General features: G+C 34.8%; 1 protein-coding gene and 1 long non-coding RNA gene across 3 annotated transcripts; one reads left to right on the top strand and one right to left on the bottom strand.

Annotated features, from left to right (window-relative positions):
• Positions 1 to 439: 439 nt before the first annotated feature.
• Positions 440 to 13,647, top strand: LOC107770562 (protein DETOXIFICATION 40-like). 2 transcript variants are annotated; one of them, XR_012707508.1, is made up of 8 exons: positions 440 to 880; positions 1,253 to 1,884; positions 2,730 to 2,786; positions 2,917 to 3,155; positions 3,928 to 4,046; positions 8,879 to 9,045; positions 13,282 to 13,368; positions 13,438 to 13,473. XR_012707508.1 is itself a non-coding variant. In XM_016589883.2 (7 exons), exons 1-7 carry the CDS (start codon positions 545 to 547, stop codon positions 13,486 to 13,488), a joined length of 1,521 nt encoding a protein of 506 aa, XP_016445369.2. In that variant the 5' UTR covers positions 442 to 544; the 3' UTR covers positions 13,489 to 13,647. The 2 variants fall into 2 exon arrangements, 1 of the variants encoding a protein (XP_016445369.2); XM_016589883.2 differs by lacking the exon at positions 8,879 to 9,045 and having other exon boundaries at positions 442 to 880; positions 13,438 to 13,647.
• On the bottom strand, positions 11,174 to 13,270 carry LOC107770563 (uncharacterized). The gene is made up of 2 exons (XR_001644639.2): positions 11,901 to 13,270; positions 11,174 to 11,574 (listed from the first exon to the last, which is right to left on the bottom strand). It is a non-coding gene; the product is annotated as an uncharacterized LOC107770563 (long non-coding RNA).
• Positions 13,648 to 16,553: the final 2,906 nt, after the last annotated feature.

Below are 16,553 nucleotides of genomic sequence, written 5' to 3'. Positions count from 1 at the left end.
TGCCAAGGTGGAGATTTGTTGAATGCCAAAATGTCCCACATCGGTGAAGGAAGAAAGTTGTTGGGAATTTTTCCCTATAAAAGGAGGCCTAATGTTTAGGATTTAAACACACCTCTCATTTGCCTTCTTATCTTCTTAAGACATTTGTATCTTCTCTCTTTAGTATTATTTCACTTGTATTTTTGGAGTAGAATAAAATATTGGTTGTGTCCGAGGAAGTAGGCAAAATTGGCCGAACCTCGTAAATTCTGATGTTCATTTTATTGTTGCTTTATTGTCTTATTTATTATTTGGTGACTGTCATAATTTTTGGTATAATAGTTGTGACTCATTCATACTATATAATTTGGCTTCCGTAACATAACGAACTTCTTAATAAATAATACTTAATTATCTTCTTAGTGGATCAAATCGACCTGAATCTGAATTAATCGAGTGAGTAGATTTCAAATACCGAACGACAAAAAGTGATTCTTTAGGTCATATTTTTACTTTGAAAATTGACATCTCATTAGTAAACTCTATAACAAAAAGAGAGAAAGTAATGGAGTTTAGGAGAGAATGTGATGAGCCCTGTGAATCCATATCACCATCATCAGCAACACCAGAAGTGTTAGAACCGAATCATCAAACAATAAGCTCTGAGCTTGAAGAAATGCTATCAGACAAAAGCTTATCTTTTTTGGTGCGATTTCGACGTTCAATCAAAATCGAATTGAGTAATCTCTTGCCTCTGGCAGGGCCGGCAATTATAGTTTATATGCTGAATAATCTCATTTCTATCGTCACTCAAATCTTCTGTGGACGTCTTGGGAGTTTTGAATTAGCTGCTTCTTCTCTTGGCAACGTTGGTATTCAAGTCTTTGCCTATGGTATCATGGTAAGTTCATTACCCTCCGACACCAACCCTGTAATAAGCTAAGCATTAAGCACTTTTATGCTGCAGAATGTCAAATTCAGGCTTAAGGATTATGGCACGTCTATCCACAAGAACAAAATTTTGGAGTGTTTGAATAGTAACCACTGTTGAAAGGGCTAAAAGTGCCAGACCATTCAATTTTAAGAGACTTTATAATTCATTAATCGCGATCTGTGATGCTACTACTTACAATAAATATGATAATTTCCTAAGGATTTAAGCGATATATACTAACAGTAGTATAAAGATAATACTTTTACATTATTAGTGTATCTTAACATGTTATACAAATGTCATATTTATCAGTTGTTGCTTCACTGTTTGTTGCTGCAGCTTGGAATGGGAAGTGCAGTGGAGACATTGTGTGGACAAGCATATGGAGCGCAGAGGTATGAGATGCTAGGAATATACCTACAAAGATCAACACTCATCCTTATGGCCACAGGAATTCCACTCTTATTCATCTACATCTTCTCCAAGCCAATCTTGATTCTACTCGGTCAGAAACCAGCGATCGCGTCAGCAGCTGCAGTTTTCGTCTATGGTCTAATTCCCCAAATTTTCGCGTACGCAGCGAACTTCTCAATTCAAAAATTCCTTCAATCACAGAGCATTATCAAGCCTAGTGCTTATATTGCAGCAGCCACCCTGGTTGTTCATAGCTTCTTTACATGGCTTGTTGTGTATAAAACTCGTTGGGGAATTTTGGGGGCTTCATTGATGCTGAGTTTTTCGTGGTGGATTATAGTTGTAGCACAGTTTGTGTATATTTTGTCAAGTAAAAAGTGCAAGAAGACATGGACAGGTTTCAGTATGCTGGCATTTTCTGGATTATGGGATTTCTTGAAACTGTCACTGGTTTCTGCGGTGATGCTCTCATTAGAATGCTGCTACTATCAAATCCTTGTGCTGATTGCAGGGCGGCTCAAAAATGCTGAAATGTCACTGGATTCTCTTACCATATGGTAAATGAATGGTTCCAATATTTGAGTATTTGAGTTGAATTAAGTTTATAGCATAAAGAATTAACCACAAAGAAAAACTTTTAAATATTAAAATAACTTGGTATTCCTTCCGTTTCAAATTAGATGAGTTATTTTTCTTTTTAGTCTATTCCAAAATAGATGACGCATTTCTAAATTTGGAAATAATTCAACTTTAAACTCTTCATTTTACACATTTTACTCTTAATGAGAAATTTTACAACCACAAAAATATCATGGCCCCACAAAGTTTTTACCCCTTAAACTTGTAAAACCACAAATTTCAAAAGTCTTTTTTTTTCTTAAGCTCTGTGCCGAGTCAAACTACCTCATCTAAGTTGAACCAGAGGGAGTAAATAAGATTCCTTTGCAGTATTAGTAACTAAGAGGAAATATAAGCATAAACATTCATCTTTTGGAGGTTTTCAACCTATTCTTTTTCTTTCTTTTCTTGTTTGACTTGCGGTTTGACAGCTAATCAGTCAAGATAACCTCATTTGATTGTATTACCTGAATGCTAGATCTTCGGACGACAATATTCATCGAGAAATAGATTCGAGATTTGAATTTTATGGGTTCTGAATTCTGCAACAACGATCTCAAGTAATTGGTTTCTAAAATTTAAAGTTATACATATTTAGTGAATTTCATAACACAAATACAAGGTTTAGGGCGAACCTATTAGGTACGGCCAAACCCATAAGTTGCTCCTAGGGAGGCCCCTGATATTCATATCAGTATTTGCTCATTGTAAGAATATTTAATCACATTTATCAAACAAGTATGCACCCATGTTCTCAGTCTTTTAAATAAAATTTGACCTGCAGCATGCAAATACTTGGATGGGTTTTCAAGATATCTGTAGGCTTCAGTGCAGCTGCAAGGTTAGTGAAATGTCAACTTATGCAATCATAGATTATCAATGCAGCACACACTTATCAAAGCATAGATTCTGAACTCTATTTTGAAAACTCTGTTAATTAATTATTTGCCTACCTGGGATTATGATGACAGTGTTAGGGTGAGCAATGAACTTGGAGCAGGACATCCCAAATCAGCTGCTTTCTCAGTTCTGATAGCAACTCTAAGTTGCTTCCTGATTTCACTATTTTTTGCAATCCTTGTTCTTACGTTACGGCATGTCATTAGTTACATTTTTACGGATGGAAAGAATGTCGCAAACGTAGTCTCCGGATTAACGCCCTTCTTGGCAATGTCAATCCTGCTCAATGGCATTCAACCTGTTTTACTGGGTAAGATTTTCTTTTGTTTTATGAAATTAAATAGTTTGAAATCAGATTTTTTTTAAAAAAAATAATAAATGCTCATGATTATTAATGTTGGTATGTAATCATGGATTAACTTTGCGATTGTATCCATCATCGATCGGGCCATGGGCTATTCTTTTGGTCCAGATCTAATACACTTAAATTAGTCAAAATAGCACGGTATAACCAGTTTTCGGACTAGTCAATCAAAAATAGTCACCGTTTACGAAGTCAATGAAAAATAGCCACTATTTTGCTGCAACAGAGACCGGTCCCGTATAATATACGGGAGTTCGGTGCATCTGTGTACGAACTCCAGCATATTATGCTGGACCGGTATACTTTGCTGACTCCTGTATAATATACGGGAGACTGGAGCACCGGTGCTCCAAACTCCAGTATATTATACTGGACATTTATACTTGCTGGAACTCCCGTATATTATGCTGGAGTTCTAGTGTACTTATGCTGGAACTCCAACATATTATGCTGGAGTTCCAGCATAGTTATCCTGGAACTCCCGTATAATATGCTGGAGTTCAAGCATACTTATGCTGGAACTCCAGTATAATATACGGGTGTATTTTTCGAGTTTTGAATTGTATTTTCGCTCAGATTTATCTTTACATGAAAAGTGGCTGAATTTCAATTACTTTTGAAACTATGGCTATTTTTGAATGACCAATTGTAAATATGGCTATTTTTAAATTTCTCCCCTTAAATTAAGTTTGCTTGTATATCCTTCCTAATACAAAAGGTGTTGCTGTTGGATGCGGATGGCAAGCTTTTGTTGCATATGTAAATGTTGGTTGTTATTACATCATTGGAATTCCAGTTGGGTCACTTCTCTGCTTCAAATGGGACTATGGAGTCAAGGTATATGTTATAATTTTCTCTTCATTTTGCACAAGCATTTTCTTTCATATATATAATATATAATACTAAATGGAAATTAAAATAATCTAGATAAAAGTGTGTGTATATACATATGTGGGATTTGATAACCTACTACATAGGTATAGTAAGTGTCACGATCCAAAACTAACCCTGTTGTGATGGCGACTAACGTGGTACTAGGCAAGCCGAAACATTACCAAAACCAATCAATGTTTTCATTTTTAAGACAAAACCAAAGCTATTTAACAATAAACCTGCATAAGGAGTTTAAATTAAAACAACAGTGCGAAAAAAAAAGCCCGACATCGGGGTGTCACTAGTCATGAACATCTACTATAACCGTCTAACAACATCAAGACTAACATAGCCTGGAAATAATTGAATACAACTAAGGGAGGATAAGGAGGGAGAAAAGCAGGGTTGCGATCGCTAGGAAGCTACCTTACTAACTTCGATGGATTTGCCACTGAGTAATCAACACCCGCTATCGGGTTCAGAAATACCTGGATCTGCACACAAGGTGCATGGAGTAATGTGAGTACGCCAACTCAGTCAGTAATAAAAGTAAATAGAGACTGAGCAATAGTGATGAGCAATAAAACATATACAGTTCATATCATGAAATCTCAATAAAATACAGCAGGTTTTTAAAATCAGGGTTTTGAATCAACTCAGCTCATTTAAATCCAGTTTCAGTAAAACCATTTAAAACATCTTTCAACAGTTTTCAACGAAGTGATGAAAGAGTGAGCAAAAATGATGAAAACATAAACAGCCCCTCAGGCAAAACTCACTCGTATACAGCCCCTCGGGCAACATAAATTAAGAACAGCCTCAGTGAACATCACTCGTGAACAGTCCCTCGGGCAAACCTCACAGTCTCATATACAGCCCATTGGGCATTACCTCTCAATCGCTCGTAAACAGCTCCTCGGGCACAACATGAATCAAGAACAGCCCCTTGGGCAAAACATCATATCATTCACTCAGGGTACCCGCGCTCACTGGGGGTGTACAGACTCCGGAGGGGCTCCTACAGCCCAAACGCTATAACAAGCCACCTCGTGGCATAAATCAATCAGGCCCTCGGCCTCATAACAAGTCATCTCGTGGCATAAATCAATCAGGCCCGCGACCTCAAAAAAATCATGAATCAATAACAACATGCTACGGCGTGCAACCCGATCCCATAATATCCTCACAATACAGGCCCTCGACCTCACTCAGTCAGAAACCTCTCAAGCCACTCGGGTTATCAGTAAAACAGGGTGTTCAGCCCAAAATATCATTTTATGCATCAAAATGGAGTAATAAAGACTGAGTTATGAAATCAGTAAATACAGCATGACTGAGTATAGATCTTAAATAAAAAACAGTGAGAGGATAATAAGAAAAAAAATCTCTAAGGGTCCAAACATCTCTGCCATAAGGCCCAAATATGGCATTCGGCCCAATTTATAGGAAATTCTTTCTAAAACACATAAGTATCATATAATTTAAGTCAAATACGCAACTTTATAGTTACTCCGGGACGGATCAAGTCACAATCTCCAACGGTGCACGTCCATCTCCTAGCATGTGTGTCACCTCAAAGTAGTAAAAAAATGTGAAATCCGGGGTTTCATACCTTCAGGACAAGATTTACAATCATTACTTACCTCAAACAAGCCAATTCCAATACCGAGCAAGCCAAGCGATGCTCCAAAAATGACATCTCGCGCGTTCCGACCTCTGAACGGCTCAAAACTAACCAAAAAGAACTCAAATACATCAAACAATGCTAAAGCAACCAATCCCAATCGAAAAAGGTCAAATCTTTAATCAAAAGCCCAAAATCGGCCAAAAAGCCCAACCCGAGCCCGCATCTCGAAACTCAACAACACTTACAAAATCCAACAACTCATTCAATTATGAGTCCAATCATACTAGTTTCATCCAATTCCGACTCTGAATCGATGTTCAAAACTTAAAAATTCACTTTATGAAACTTTAGGCAACCCCCCCCCCCCCCCCAAAATTTTACTTTGAAATCATCAATCAAATGCCAAAAACGAAGGTGGATTCATGAAATATAACCAAAATCGAGTAGAGAACACTTACCTCAATACATATGGTGCAAATCGCCTCCAAAATCGCTCAAATCCAAGCTCCCCAATTCAAAATATGAACAAACCTTTGTTTTATATTTTTTTTTTGCCAGCTATTTTGCCTCGATTCTCATGCCAAACAATCCTGAAACTCGCTTTTGATGCCTCCAATGGATTCCTTCTGAAATTTAGTCAAGCTAAGCTCTTGAATCACTCCATTTGACCTTATATTGAAGGAGATACATTAGTTTCAATATTTGAAAATTGTGCAAATTTTTAAATACGAATTCAGTATCAATTTCGTAATTATTCTGAAAAATCTGGCAACCCAATTCTTAGTAAAATGACCATAAAATCCACATGTGATGTCCAAATTCGACAATTCTTTTTGTTATGGATCTGTAATTATAATACGGGTCTAATGCTTACATAAAAAAAAAAGAAATTGGAGCTCATTTGTTTAATGTAGTACCATTATGCTTGAAAAACGACGTCGAAACATAAAAAATGAGCGCAACACAACCCAAACCTATCCGAAACTCACCCGAGCCCCCCTTGGGACCCTACTCAAATATACCAACAAGTCTCATATCATAACACGGACCTACTTGAGGTCTCAAAACACACATAACAACATCGAAACGATGAATCACACCTCAATTCGAAATCAATGAAGTTGAAACTTCAAACTTCCACAACCGATGCTGAAACCTATTCAAATCATGTCCGATTAACCTGAAAATTTGTACACAAGTCACATTTGACATTATGGACCTGCTCCAACTTCCGAAATCGGAATCCGACCCTGATAACAAAAAGTCCACTCCCAGTCAAACTTTCCAAAATTCCAACTTTCGCTATTTCAAGCCAAATTCTACTATGGGCCTCCAAATCACAATCCAGACGCGCTCCTACGTCCAAAATCACCCAACGGAGCTAATAGAACCATCAGAAATTCAATATGAGGTCAAATTCTAATAGGTCAAAACTTGGTCAAACCTTTCAAATTTAAAGCTTCTAGCTGAAAATCATTCTTCCAAATCAATTCAGAATAACCTGAAAACCAAAACCGACGATTCATATAGGTCATAATACTTCCTACGGAGCTACTCATTCCCTCAAACAACCGAGCGAAATGCAATTGCTAAAAACGACCATTCGGGTCGTTACAATAAGTTAGCATTGTATACATATTTGCTTTCCCAAAAAACCCTTACATCATTCCGCGAACGACTAAATGAGAGGGATATTTTTGTCTTTCCACAAAAAATTAAACGTAGTTCCCATTTTGCCCTTTCTCATTTACACGTTGCTCTCTCCATCCGTAAATAAAAGCTTGAGGCATCTGAATGTCTTACAATTTTTTTTGCATTCTGTCATTTTCTTTATCTTCTTAATTTAGATAGTCTCCATAGAAATTAAGATTTGAAATCATTAGATGCAGTGTGAATAGTTTGGATTTATATTTTCTGACAAGATTTTTGGAGTAAAAAAGACATGAAATAAGCTAGAGCTCACAGGCATAAAATTGATCAACTGATTAAAGACAAACCACAATCTCTTTTCTTAACAATATTTTATATATTTGAGCTGAATAATTTTCTTTCCTCTGTGTTCCAGTGCCTCTTTTTTTCTTGCAATAGATACTGCATAACTTTCAATGAGAACTTCGGTGCAGTTCAATCGCAAATGAAGTGATGCACATGTTCTACATTATCCAAATTCCAAACATAAATTATCCATGAATCGTAAATCCTAGTCAACAAGTTCCCTTACAAAGAAAAGAAAAAACATAAGAGAGAAAACAGAGAAGGACGCCTCGCTTAGGGAGAGAAGAGAAAATACAGAAGGGAGAATTGGGTTTAGATTATCATAAAAAGACAGTAATGTCCCTCCTATTAATGTGTGGTTTGTTTGTTGGTTAGGGTATTTTATGAAAAGTAAATATGTATACAATGCTAACCTACTATAGTAGGTTAGTAAAATGTGTCAATTTATGCAATATAAATGCAAAATCTACAATCATCACTTAAGATTCATGAGGAACAACAATTTATAGTAATTTCTAGAGAGAGAAAGCTAGAGAGAAGGAAGAGTAGAAAAAGGAAATTTTATTTATGTAGAATCTATTAGAATGAACTATACACTTTTCAATACTAACAACTCTCCTTTTAACTAACTCTCTTACCTTCTCTAATGGATTTTACAAACTAAAGCCTTCACGCTTGACTAACTACACTTAGGTCCCTAATTTATTGCTACCAGGTCCCTATGCTTTCAGTCTTGATACTCCCCATCAAGCTAGATAGTAGAAAGCATCCAACACTCCCAGTTTGGAGACAAGGGTCTGATGATGGGCAGCTCTGAAAGCTTTTGTCATCAATCTACAACCTGCTCTTTTCTAGGAATATACCGTGGTGATATCAGTCCATCTTTAATCCTTCCCCTCACAAAATGACGGTCTATTTTTATGTTCTTAGTTCTTTCATGATAGATTGGAGTAGCAATAATTTGTAAGGCTGTCTTGCTGTTAAAAAATAGCTTCATAGGTTACTGAACTAGAATCCCAAGCTCTTTATCAAGTTTGCAAGGCAGACCACTTCAGGCACCACTACAACCATGCTTTTATATTCTGCTTCTGCGAAACTTCTTCTTACAGTCTATTATTTTTTAGATTTCTAAAAAATCAATTAATATTCCAATTTAACTACATATCTGTAACAGATCTTCTTGTGTTTGGACGTGCTGCCCAGTTTGAATCACAGAAGGATAAGACATGTTCTAGCGACTCTTTCTTTAGAAATATTCCTCTTCCTAGAGATCCTTGTATGTACCTTATTACCCTCATGGTTGCTTCTAAGTGAGACTACTTTGGATGCTGCATGAATTGGGTAAGTATCATAACTGCAAAGCAGATGTCAGGCCTAGTCATGGTTAAGTATATTTTCTTTCCTATGAGCTTTTGGTATCCACCAATATCATGTAGTTCTTCATATCCTTTGACCCCAACATGCATATCATAGTCAATAGTTGTAAGTTTATGATTTTGTTCAAGAGGTGAATTTGCAGGTGTTGCTCCACCTAGTCCTGCTTCAGATATAAGACCCACTGCATACTTCCTTTGATTTAGAAGAATCCCCTTCTGTGGTCTCATAACTTTTACTCCTAGGAAATACTTCAATTCACCAAATCTTTAACTTTAAAGTTCATGTGCAGTGCTTCCTTTGCATCATCTATCAATTCTTTACAACTTTCAAGGATTAAGAGGTCGTCAACATACACTAATATAATCACTATATCTGCACCATTTTTCTTTATAAAAAAAGTGAGTGATCATAGCACTTTGCAAATGCCCTGCCTTGGTGAGAGCATCAGCCAGTTTAATATTCTACTGCCTGGATGCTTGTCTAAGATCATAAAGAGACTTTGACAGTTCGTACACTTTAGACTCCTCCTTCGTATGAAAATCTTGAGGCAGATGCGTATCGACCTCTTCATAAAGATCTCCATGTAAGAAGGCATAATTGACATCCATTTGAAAGAGATGCCAATTTTTGGAGGTTTCCAGACTGATCACAGTTCTGACTGTCACCATTTTGACTACTGAGGAGCATATTTTATGGTAGTTTAGGTCTTCTTGTTGTGTATAACCTTTAGCAACAAGTCTTGCTTTAAAACTTTTTACATCTCAATTTGTCTTGTATTTGATTTTATATACCCATTTAGAACCAATGTGCTGCTTCTCTAAGGGCAAATCTACAACCTCCCATGTGCTATTGTCTTCCAAAGCTTTGATCTCCTCCTTCATTGCCTCTACCCATATAACATCTTGAGAGTCTTCTGTAAAGGAAGAAGGTTCTGCATCTGCTGAAGAAGCTGTTAGATAGGCCTGATATGCATTGGCAGATGATCGTAGGATCCATACTGTGAGATGGGATAAGGATTTTGTCCTGATGGTTTCTAGGTAGTGACATAGTCTTTCAGCCAAATAGCAGGCTTTACACCTCTAGCTGACTTTCTCATCCCAACTGAAGAACTTGTCTGATTTTTATATGTATCTACAACTGGTTTTGGTAGTGCCTCATTCACCTTATAGTCCACCTCCTGTTCCACTACTTCATCAACCAAGTTTTCCATTTCAGAAATGACTTCGTATTCCTGGTTAGATCCCAGTTGTTTAGTGTGGAAATCACCATCAGAGTTAGCTGTTGGAACCATGTTATTTTCTTCAGGAACTTCAATAGAAACATCTGCTCTTACATTGTATCTATTTTGGATGCTTGAATTAGTTGTGTCCACTATGCCGGGAAGAAATAAGTCCTCTTTGTCTATGCTCTCTTCCTTAAAAGGAAAGATGTCCTCTCTAAAACTCACATCTCTACTAACAAGAAATGTGTTGAGTCCAAATCGAATAGTTTGTATCCCTTTTGTGTATCTGTGTAGTCTATGAAGAATGTTCTTCTTGCTCTTGGTATATACTTATCCCCCTAGGAAATGTGCTTTCATAGCTGGCCTACTTTCGGACTATGAAAGCCTTGTCACTACGGCGAATCTTCAACGACCGAAACCAACTATGGCTGAGCTTTGATCTAGCTTGTTGTTACATGAGTCTTGACTTTAGTATAGACACCCAAATACTCTTAAGTGATCAATTTTGGATTGTTTACCATACAACATTTCAGAAGGAGATTTGACATCTAATACCTCTGTAGGTTGTTTGTTGATCAAATACACAACAATCTTTACACAATCTCTCCAAAACATCACTGACATGCTACTTTGAAATCTCAATGCCTTAGTTACCTCTAGGATATCCCTGTACTTTCTTTCTATAACTCCACTCTGTTGTGGAGTGTAGGGACAACTGCTTTGATGTATTACACCAAAAGAGGTAAACAATTCGTTGCACTTAGTGTAAAGAAACTCTGTGCCATTATTTGATCTTAATCACAGTACCAAACTGATTCTTAGTCAAAGGAAAGAAATCTTTTAAGACCATAATCACTCACTCTTGGAATGTAACAGACAAATTCAAGTATATCTACTGAAGTCATCAACTATGATAACAAAATTGTGTTTTGTATCATAGGTTGGTACTATATTATATGGACTACATTCATCAACATGCACAAGCTGAAAGGTACAACTAGACTTATTGCTACTAACATGAAATTTAAGTCTACTTTGTTTGGACAAAGGGCAAACTGCACAATAGTTCAGCATGTCTACATCTACCTTATTCTATAGTTCCACCAAGTGTTGCTTAACATTTTTAGAAGCATGTCTCAGTCTTTGATGCCATAATCTAGTATCTACTGTTTCATTTTTTAAAGTCCCTGCTGCTACCCCTTCTTCTCTTCTAAGTATGTATAGGCCAATATCTTCCTTACCAATCCCCAGCACCTTGCCATTGTAGAGCCCTGAAACACACGAAATTCAGGATAGAAGGTGATTGAACAACACAAGTCTCTAGTTATCTTGGACACTAAAAGCACGTTGAATTTTAAATCTGGCACACACATGATATTTGTTATCTTCCGTTTTTTTGGAATTAGTGCATCTCCTGAGTATGTGATCTTTTATTTATCTCTTGTAGGTGTTTCTACTCCATAACTGTTTTGTCCTTCTATTGCCTTAAGACATTCTAAAACATCTTTGCAGAAAATTATATGATGTGATATCCCTGAGTCTATTATCCAATCGTATACACTGTCGTGGGATACATTAGATAATAAGGACACAATACCTGTCATGTTTGAAGAATCTGTCATCACAGTAGATCCTTCTCCCACAGAAGATTGCTTGTAATATTCCTCTATCAAATAATTTCCTTGAACTTGACCTTTGACATTTGTTCCTACCTCTGAATTTGTATTTGCATTGTTGGAATAAGGCTAATATGCACATGGTTGCCACTTTTTCTTGCTCGTAAAATCTGCTGGATAGGCTATTGTTTTGTAGAAATTCTCCGTTAGGTTGCCCTTATAGCCATAGTGCTCACAGATTAATCCTGTTTTTTTCTTTAAACATTTGTCCCCGGCCTGCTAACATAGTTAGAGGATCTTTGTTTGTCTCAACAACTCCTAACGTTCTTTGGCTATAGCTCTCATTGAGCGTCATAAGGAACTGCAGTAGCCTTTGTCTTACCAGATGATCAACATACGGTCTCAATTCCTCATAGTCATGTGAAGGCAACCGTGCTAAAATGTCCAATTCATCCCATAAATCTTTCATCTTTAAAAAATACGTAGTGATTGTCCGTACCCCTGTCTCAGCATTGCAATATTAGTCCAGAGTTGATAGATTCTGGTCAAATTGTCCTTATCAAATCTCTCTTTGAACTCGTCCCACACTTTCTTCGCACTCGAAGCATACATGATACTTGGTACCAATTCAGTTGACACTGTGTTGCTGAACCATGATAGCACCGCTGCATTACACCTTTTCCATTGTGTTGCCAACTCGCCTCTGTATGAACTCTTGCGATAAGTACCATCTATAAACTCCTAATTTGTTCTTCACCAAGAGTGCTACCTTCATAGCTCTACTCAATAGGGCATAATTTTCAGGCCATGTGAGTTTCAGCGATATCAACGTTGTTCTAGGCAAGTCAGAATCTCGAAGGAATAAGGGATGATTATGGGGCAACTACTCGATCTCATTATTGTTGAACTTCAATCGACCTTCAATTAGTAAAATTAGAGTTGTAGATCTGGGTAATTACAGAGATCGTCGCTCTGATATCAAGTCAATTTATGCAATCTAAGTGCAGAATTTTACAATCATCACTTAAGATTCATGAACGAACAACAACGAGTAATTTCTAGAGAGAGAAAGCTAGAGAGAAGAACGAGCAGAAAACGGAAATTTTATTTCTGTAGGATCTGTTAGAATGAACTGTACACTTTTCAAGACTAACAACTCTCATTTTAACTAATTCTCGTACCTTCTCTAATTTATTTTACAAACTAAAACTAAAGCCTTCAAGCTTGACTAACTACACTTACACTTAGGTCCCTAGTTTATTGCTACTAGGTCACTATATTATCAGTCTTACAATCATTGTGTCGATTGTACACAAGACTGATAATATAATAAATTTACTGATTTTATATTGTTTCGTGCAGGGGATTTGGTTAGGGATGATTGGTGGGACAACAGTGCAAGCCTTTATTTTACTGTTCGTCATTTTTCGAACACATTGGAATGAAGAGGTAAATACAATGAGTATTTTCTCTCTCTTACAAAAATACAAATATTTAATTGAGAGTTTTACTTTACAGGTGGAGAAAGCAAAGAAACGTTTGGATAAATGGGAAGACAAGAAAGAATAATCTTGGTCGTACGTATTAACAAGTATTCTGTGTGATTCACTATATTGATGTGCCTATGTAAAATATTAAAACCATGAAATCTGATGTACGTGGAGCCAAGATTTCTAATTATTTGTAATATATCATAATCAAACATCATTTGAGGATATACTAATTTAACCCCTGTTGCCACTTCAACTTAATGGATTTCTTAACAAAAAGAGGTGTATTTTCTTTTTTAAAAAATACCGGACATGTATCTGATGTTGCATTATATTACAAGGAATATTTAATTTAAGAGAAATCTACGCGGTATACTTATGGGAAACACCAGTTAACTTCATATACATTTAAATATTTATTTTATCTTGTATGCCTATTTTATAAAACTTTATTTACTTTTTAAATCTGTAATATCATTATATATCATTAAACAAATCCCATATTTTAAGGAACTAGATTATCTCTCACTCCCTTAAAATACTCCATCATCCCACGTTTTAAGGAATTGGGATTATGCTTACCTTCTGACAAAAAATTCTCTAAGTCCTTCATCGCTTTTTTTTTCCTCTTCCATCTAAATCAAAAGAAAAACAAAAATAAGGTGAAAATGTTTTAACTTGGGATAGAATATACTAAACTAAAATAAAATACTAGAACATACTACTATTCAAACCAATACACCACAACATCCTAATAAAAAATATAATGTTCGAATCAAACAAACTATAATATTCTAATTTGGAATATAATATTCAAATCAAACATACCATAATATTCTAATTTGGAATATAATATTTAAATCAAACATACCACAATATAGTATTCAAATCAAACATACCACAATATTCAAATTTAAAATACAATATTCAAACCAAGTATACCAAATTACGATAGTTTAATCAAGAATATATAATTCAAACCAACATACCAAATTCTAATAAAGAATACAATATTTAAACCAAACACATCACAATATTCTAATTTAAAATCCATATTCAAACCAAACATTACATATTCAAACAAACATACCACAATATTCTAATTTGGAATATAAAATTCAAATCAAATATACCTTTATTTTTATTTGTTGTGTATAATTTATTTTACTTGTAATATTAACATGCTATATATAATACTAGTATATAATATTCTAATTTGGAATACAATATTCAAATCGAATATACCTACAATATTCTAATTTGGAATATAGTATCCAAACCAAACATATCTTTATCTTTTATTTATTGTGTGTATTTTATTTTACTTACAATATTAATATGCTATATATAATACCAGTATACAATGAATATTTTACTGAATAATTGTTTATTGTATAAAAGAAAATAAGGACAACGGTTCTCATAAGAAAAGGCTTTGTTTAAAGGGATTTTATTCTTTAATTTTGGTCTAAAGTTTAAACGGATGGAGTGGATTTGCTTCATATAGATCGATACTTTCCTTTAATTAGGGAGTAAATTTATATGGTAGTTATTGTTCTTTTGACTAAATGGATATGTATGGTAATTAATTGATGTGTACTACATGTAATTTCATAATTAAAGTATATTGTGTTAAAGGACTTTTAAAAGTAGGTACACGATGTAAAGTTCCTTTAATTTACCTTACCTTAAATTTAATCCACAGATCGCCACAAGACACAACTCAAATATCAATTGTGCTGGTGTTAACATATTTGGAGCTTTTTGGGCTAAAGTTTACCAGAGAAGTCCTTCATGGAAGGACTGATTTACGCAAATATCCCTTTTGAGGTCATAAATCCAGATGTTGTCTCTATTTTTGAAAACTATACAAATATAGCCCTTGACTAATTATTCTTTCGGACAATATTAGAACTCGAATGTTCTATCTATACTATATTAAAAGCACGAAGACCCTTAGCAAAATGTCGTTTGCGTTTTTTACCCTTTAGAAATAAATTTCACACTAGACAAAATAGTCATTTGATTATTTCTCTAATATTAGTAATAGTCATTTAATATTTTTCTAAATATTTAGGAATTCGGGATTAGCTAGATTTTGTGTATAATATTCTTCCTTATTTAAACTATGTAACATAATAAACTTGTAAAAGAAAGATCTAAATATTTTGTAAAATGTTCCAAAAAAGTCGTTTACATAAACTTTGAAGCACTTTTACGTCTTGGGGATACTTTTGTTTGTCACATTTCAACAATTAATTCTTTAAAAAAATTTAGGTAATCTAGGTAAGAGTTTTAATTTCAGTTTCTTTTAGGTTTAAGAGTTTTTTTCCTTTCGTTATAAGTTATTAAAAATTGAGGGTTTGACGTAGGTTTAGGAATATATATTTTTTTTAAAAAAATTAATCAATTAATTCTTTATAAGAAAGAGATTAATTCTTTGTAATTATGGTAGGTAAAAAAAATATTAATACTTTATAAATATTTTAGGTAAATTTTTTGTGCCCTTGGACCTCCTTTTAGGTTTAGGAATTAATTTTTTTTGGTAAAATTCTCAAGCACTTGTACTTCCTTTTATGTTTAGGAGTATGTGTTTATGTATAATTCCTAATATTAAGGACTGTAATTTCTTACATCTTTTGTTCATAATTCTTTTCATTTTGGTATTTACGAGATACAAAAGAATTGTGATTGAATCCTAGAGGCATACCCTTCCCTGTTTTTAGGATTTGTTTTTCTTTTGAAAAGAATTTATCTTTCTTCATTAAACTTTTGAGATCTTTGTTTGTACCGTGTAAACACAGAAAGTAAATTAATATCCAAGCTTCTTCTTTTTTTTTTTTTCAACAGATTCAAGCTTAAATTTTACAACTTATAAAAACTTGTCTTTTGGGTAGAAAATTGAATTTGGGCAAGAATCGAGACTGTACAAGAGGTATTATTCATAAAAATAACTGAAATTTCTCCTCTTTGTTAATGGAAAGGAGTCTCTCCCTCTCTCTTCTTGTTAATCTCACATTCATAAATTCATGCTAAAAAAAATTGTAATATGAAATGTTGTGTACTTTGCCTCATAGAGGAGTTAGAAATCAATTAAAATTTTAATGATTTGTTGGATAAACTTTGTCCTTTCTTTATTGCGTT

This window comes from Nicotiana tabacum, chromosome 3, assembly GCF_000715075.1.
Source record: "Nicotiana tabacum cultivar K326 chromosome 3, ASM71507v2, whole genome shotgun sequence".
In the NCBI taxonomy this organism is placed as follows: domain Eukaryota; kingdom Viridiplantae; phylum Streptophyta; class Magnoliopsida; order Solanales; family Solanaceae; genus Nicotiana; species Nicotiana tabacum.
The sequence above is the reverse complement of the archived record's forward strand: the minus strand, read 5'-3'. Positions and strand labels throughout refer to the sequence as shown.

Bases quoted from the DNA above. Each gene is read 5' to 3' on its own strand.
- LOC107770562 (XM_016589883.2), top strand. From the start codon at position 545: ATGGAGTTTAGGAGAGAATGTGATGAGCCCTGTGAATCCATATCACCA. The intron at 881-1,252 runs GTAAGTTCATTA...TTGTTGCTGCAG, and splicing joins TCTTTGCCTATGGTATCATG to CTTGGAATGGGAAGTGCAGT. The intron at 3,156-3,927 runs GTAAGATTTTCT...CTAATACAAAAG, and splicing joins CATTCAACCTGTTTTACTGG to GTGTTGCTGTTGGATGCGGA.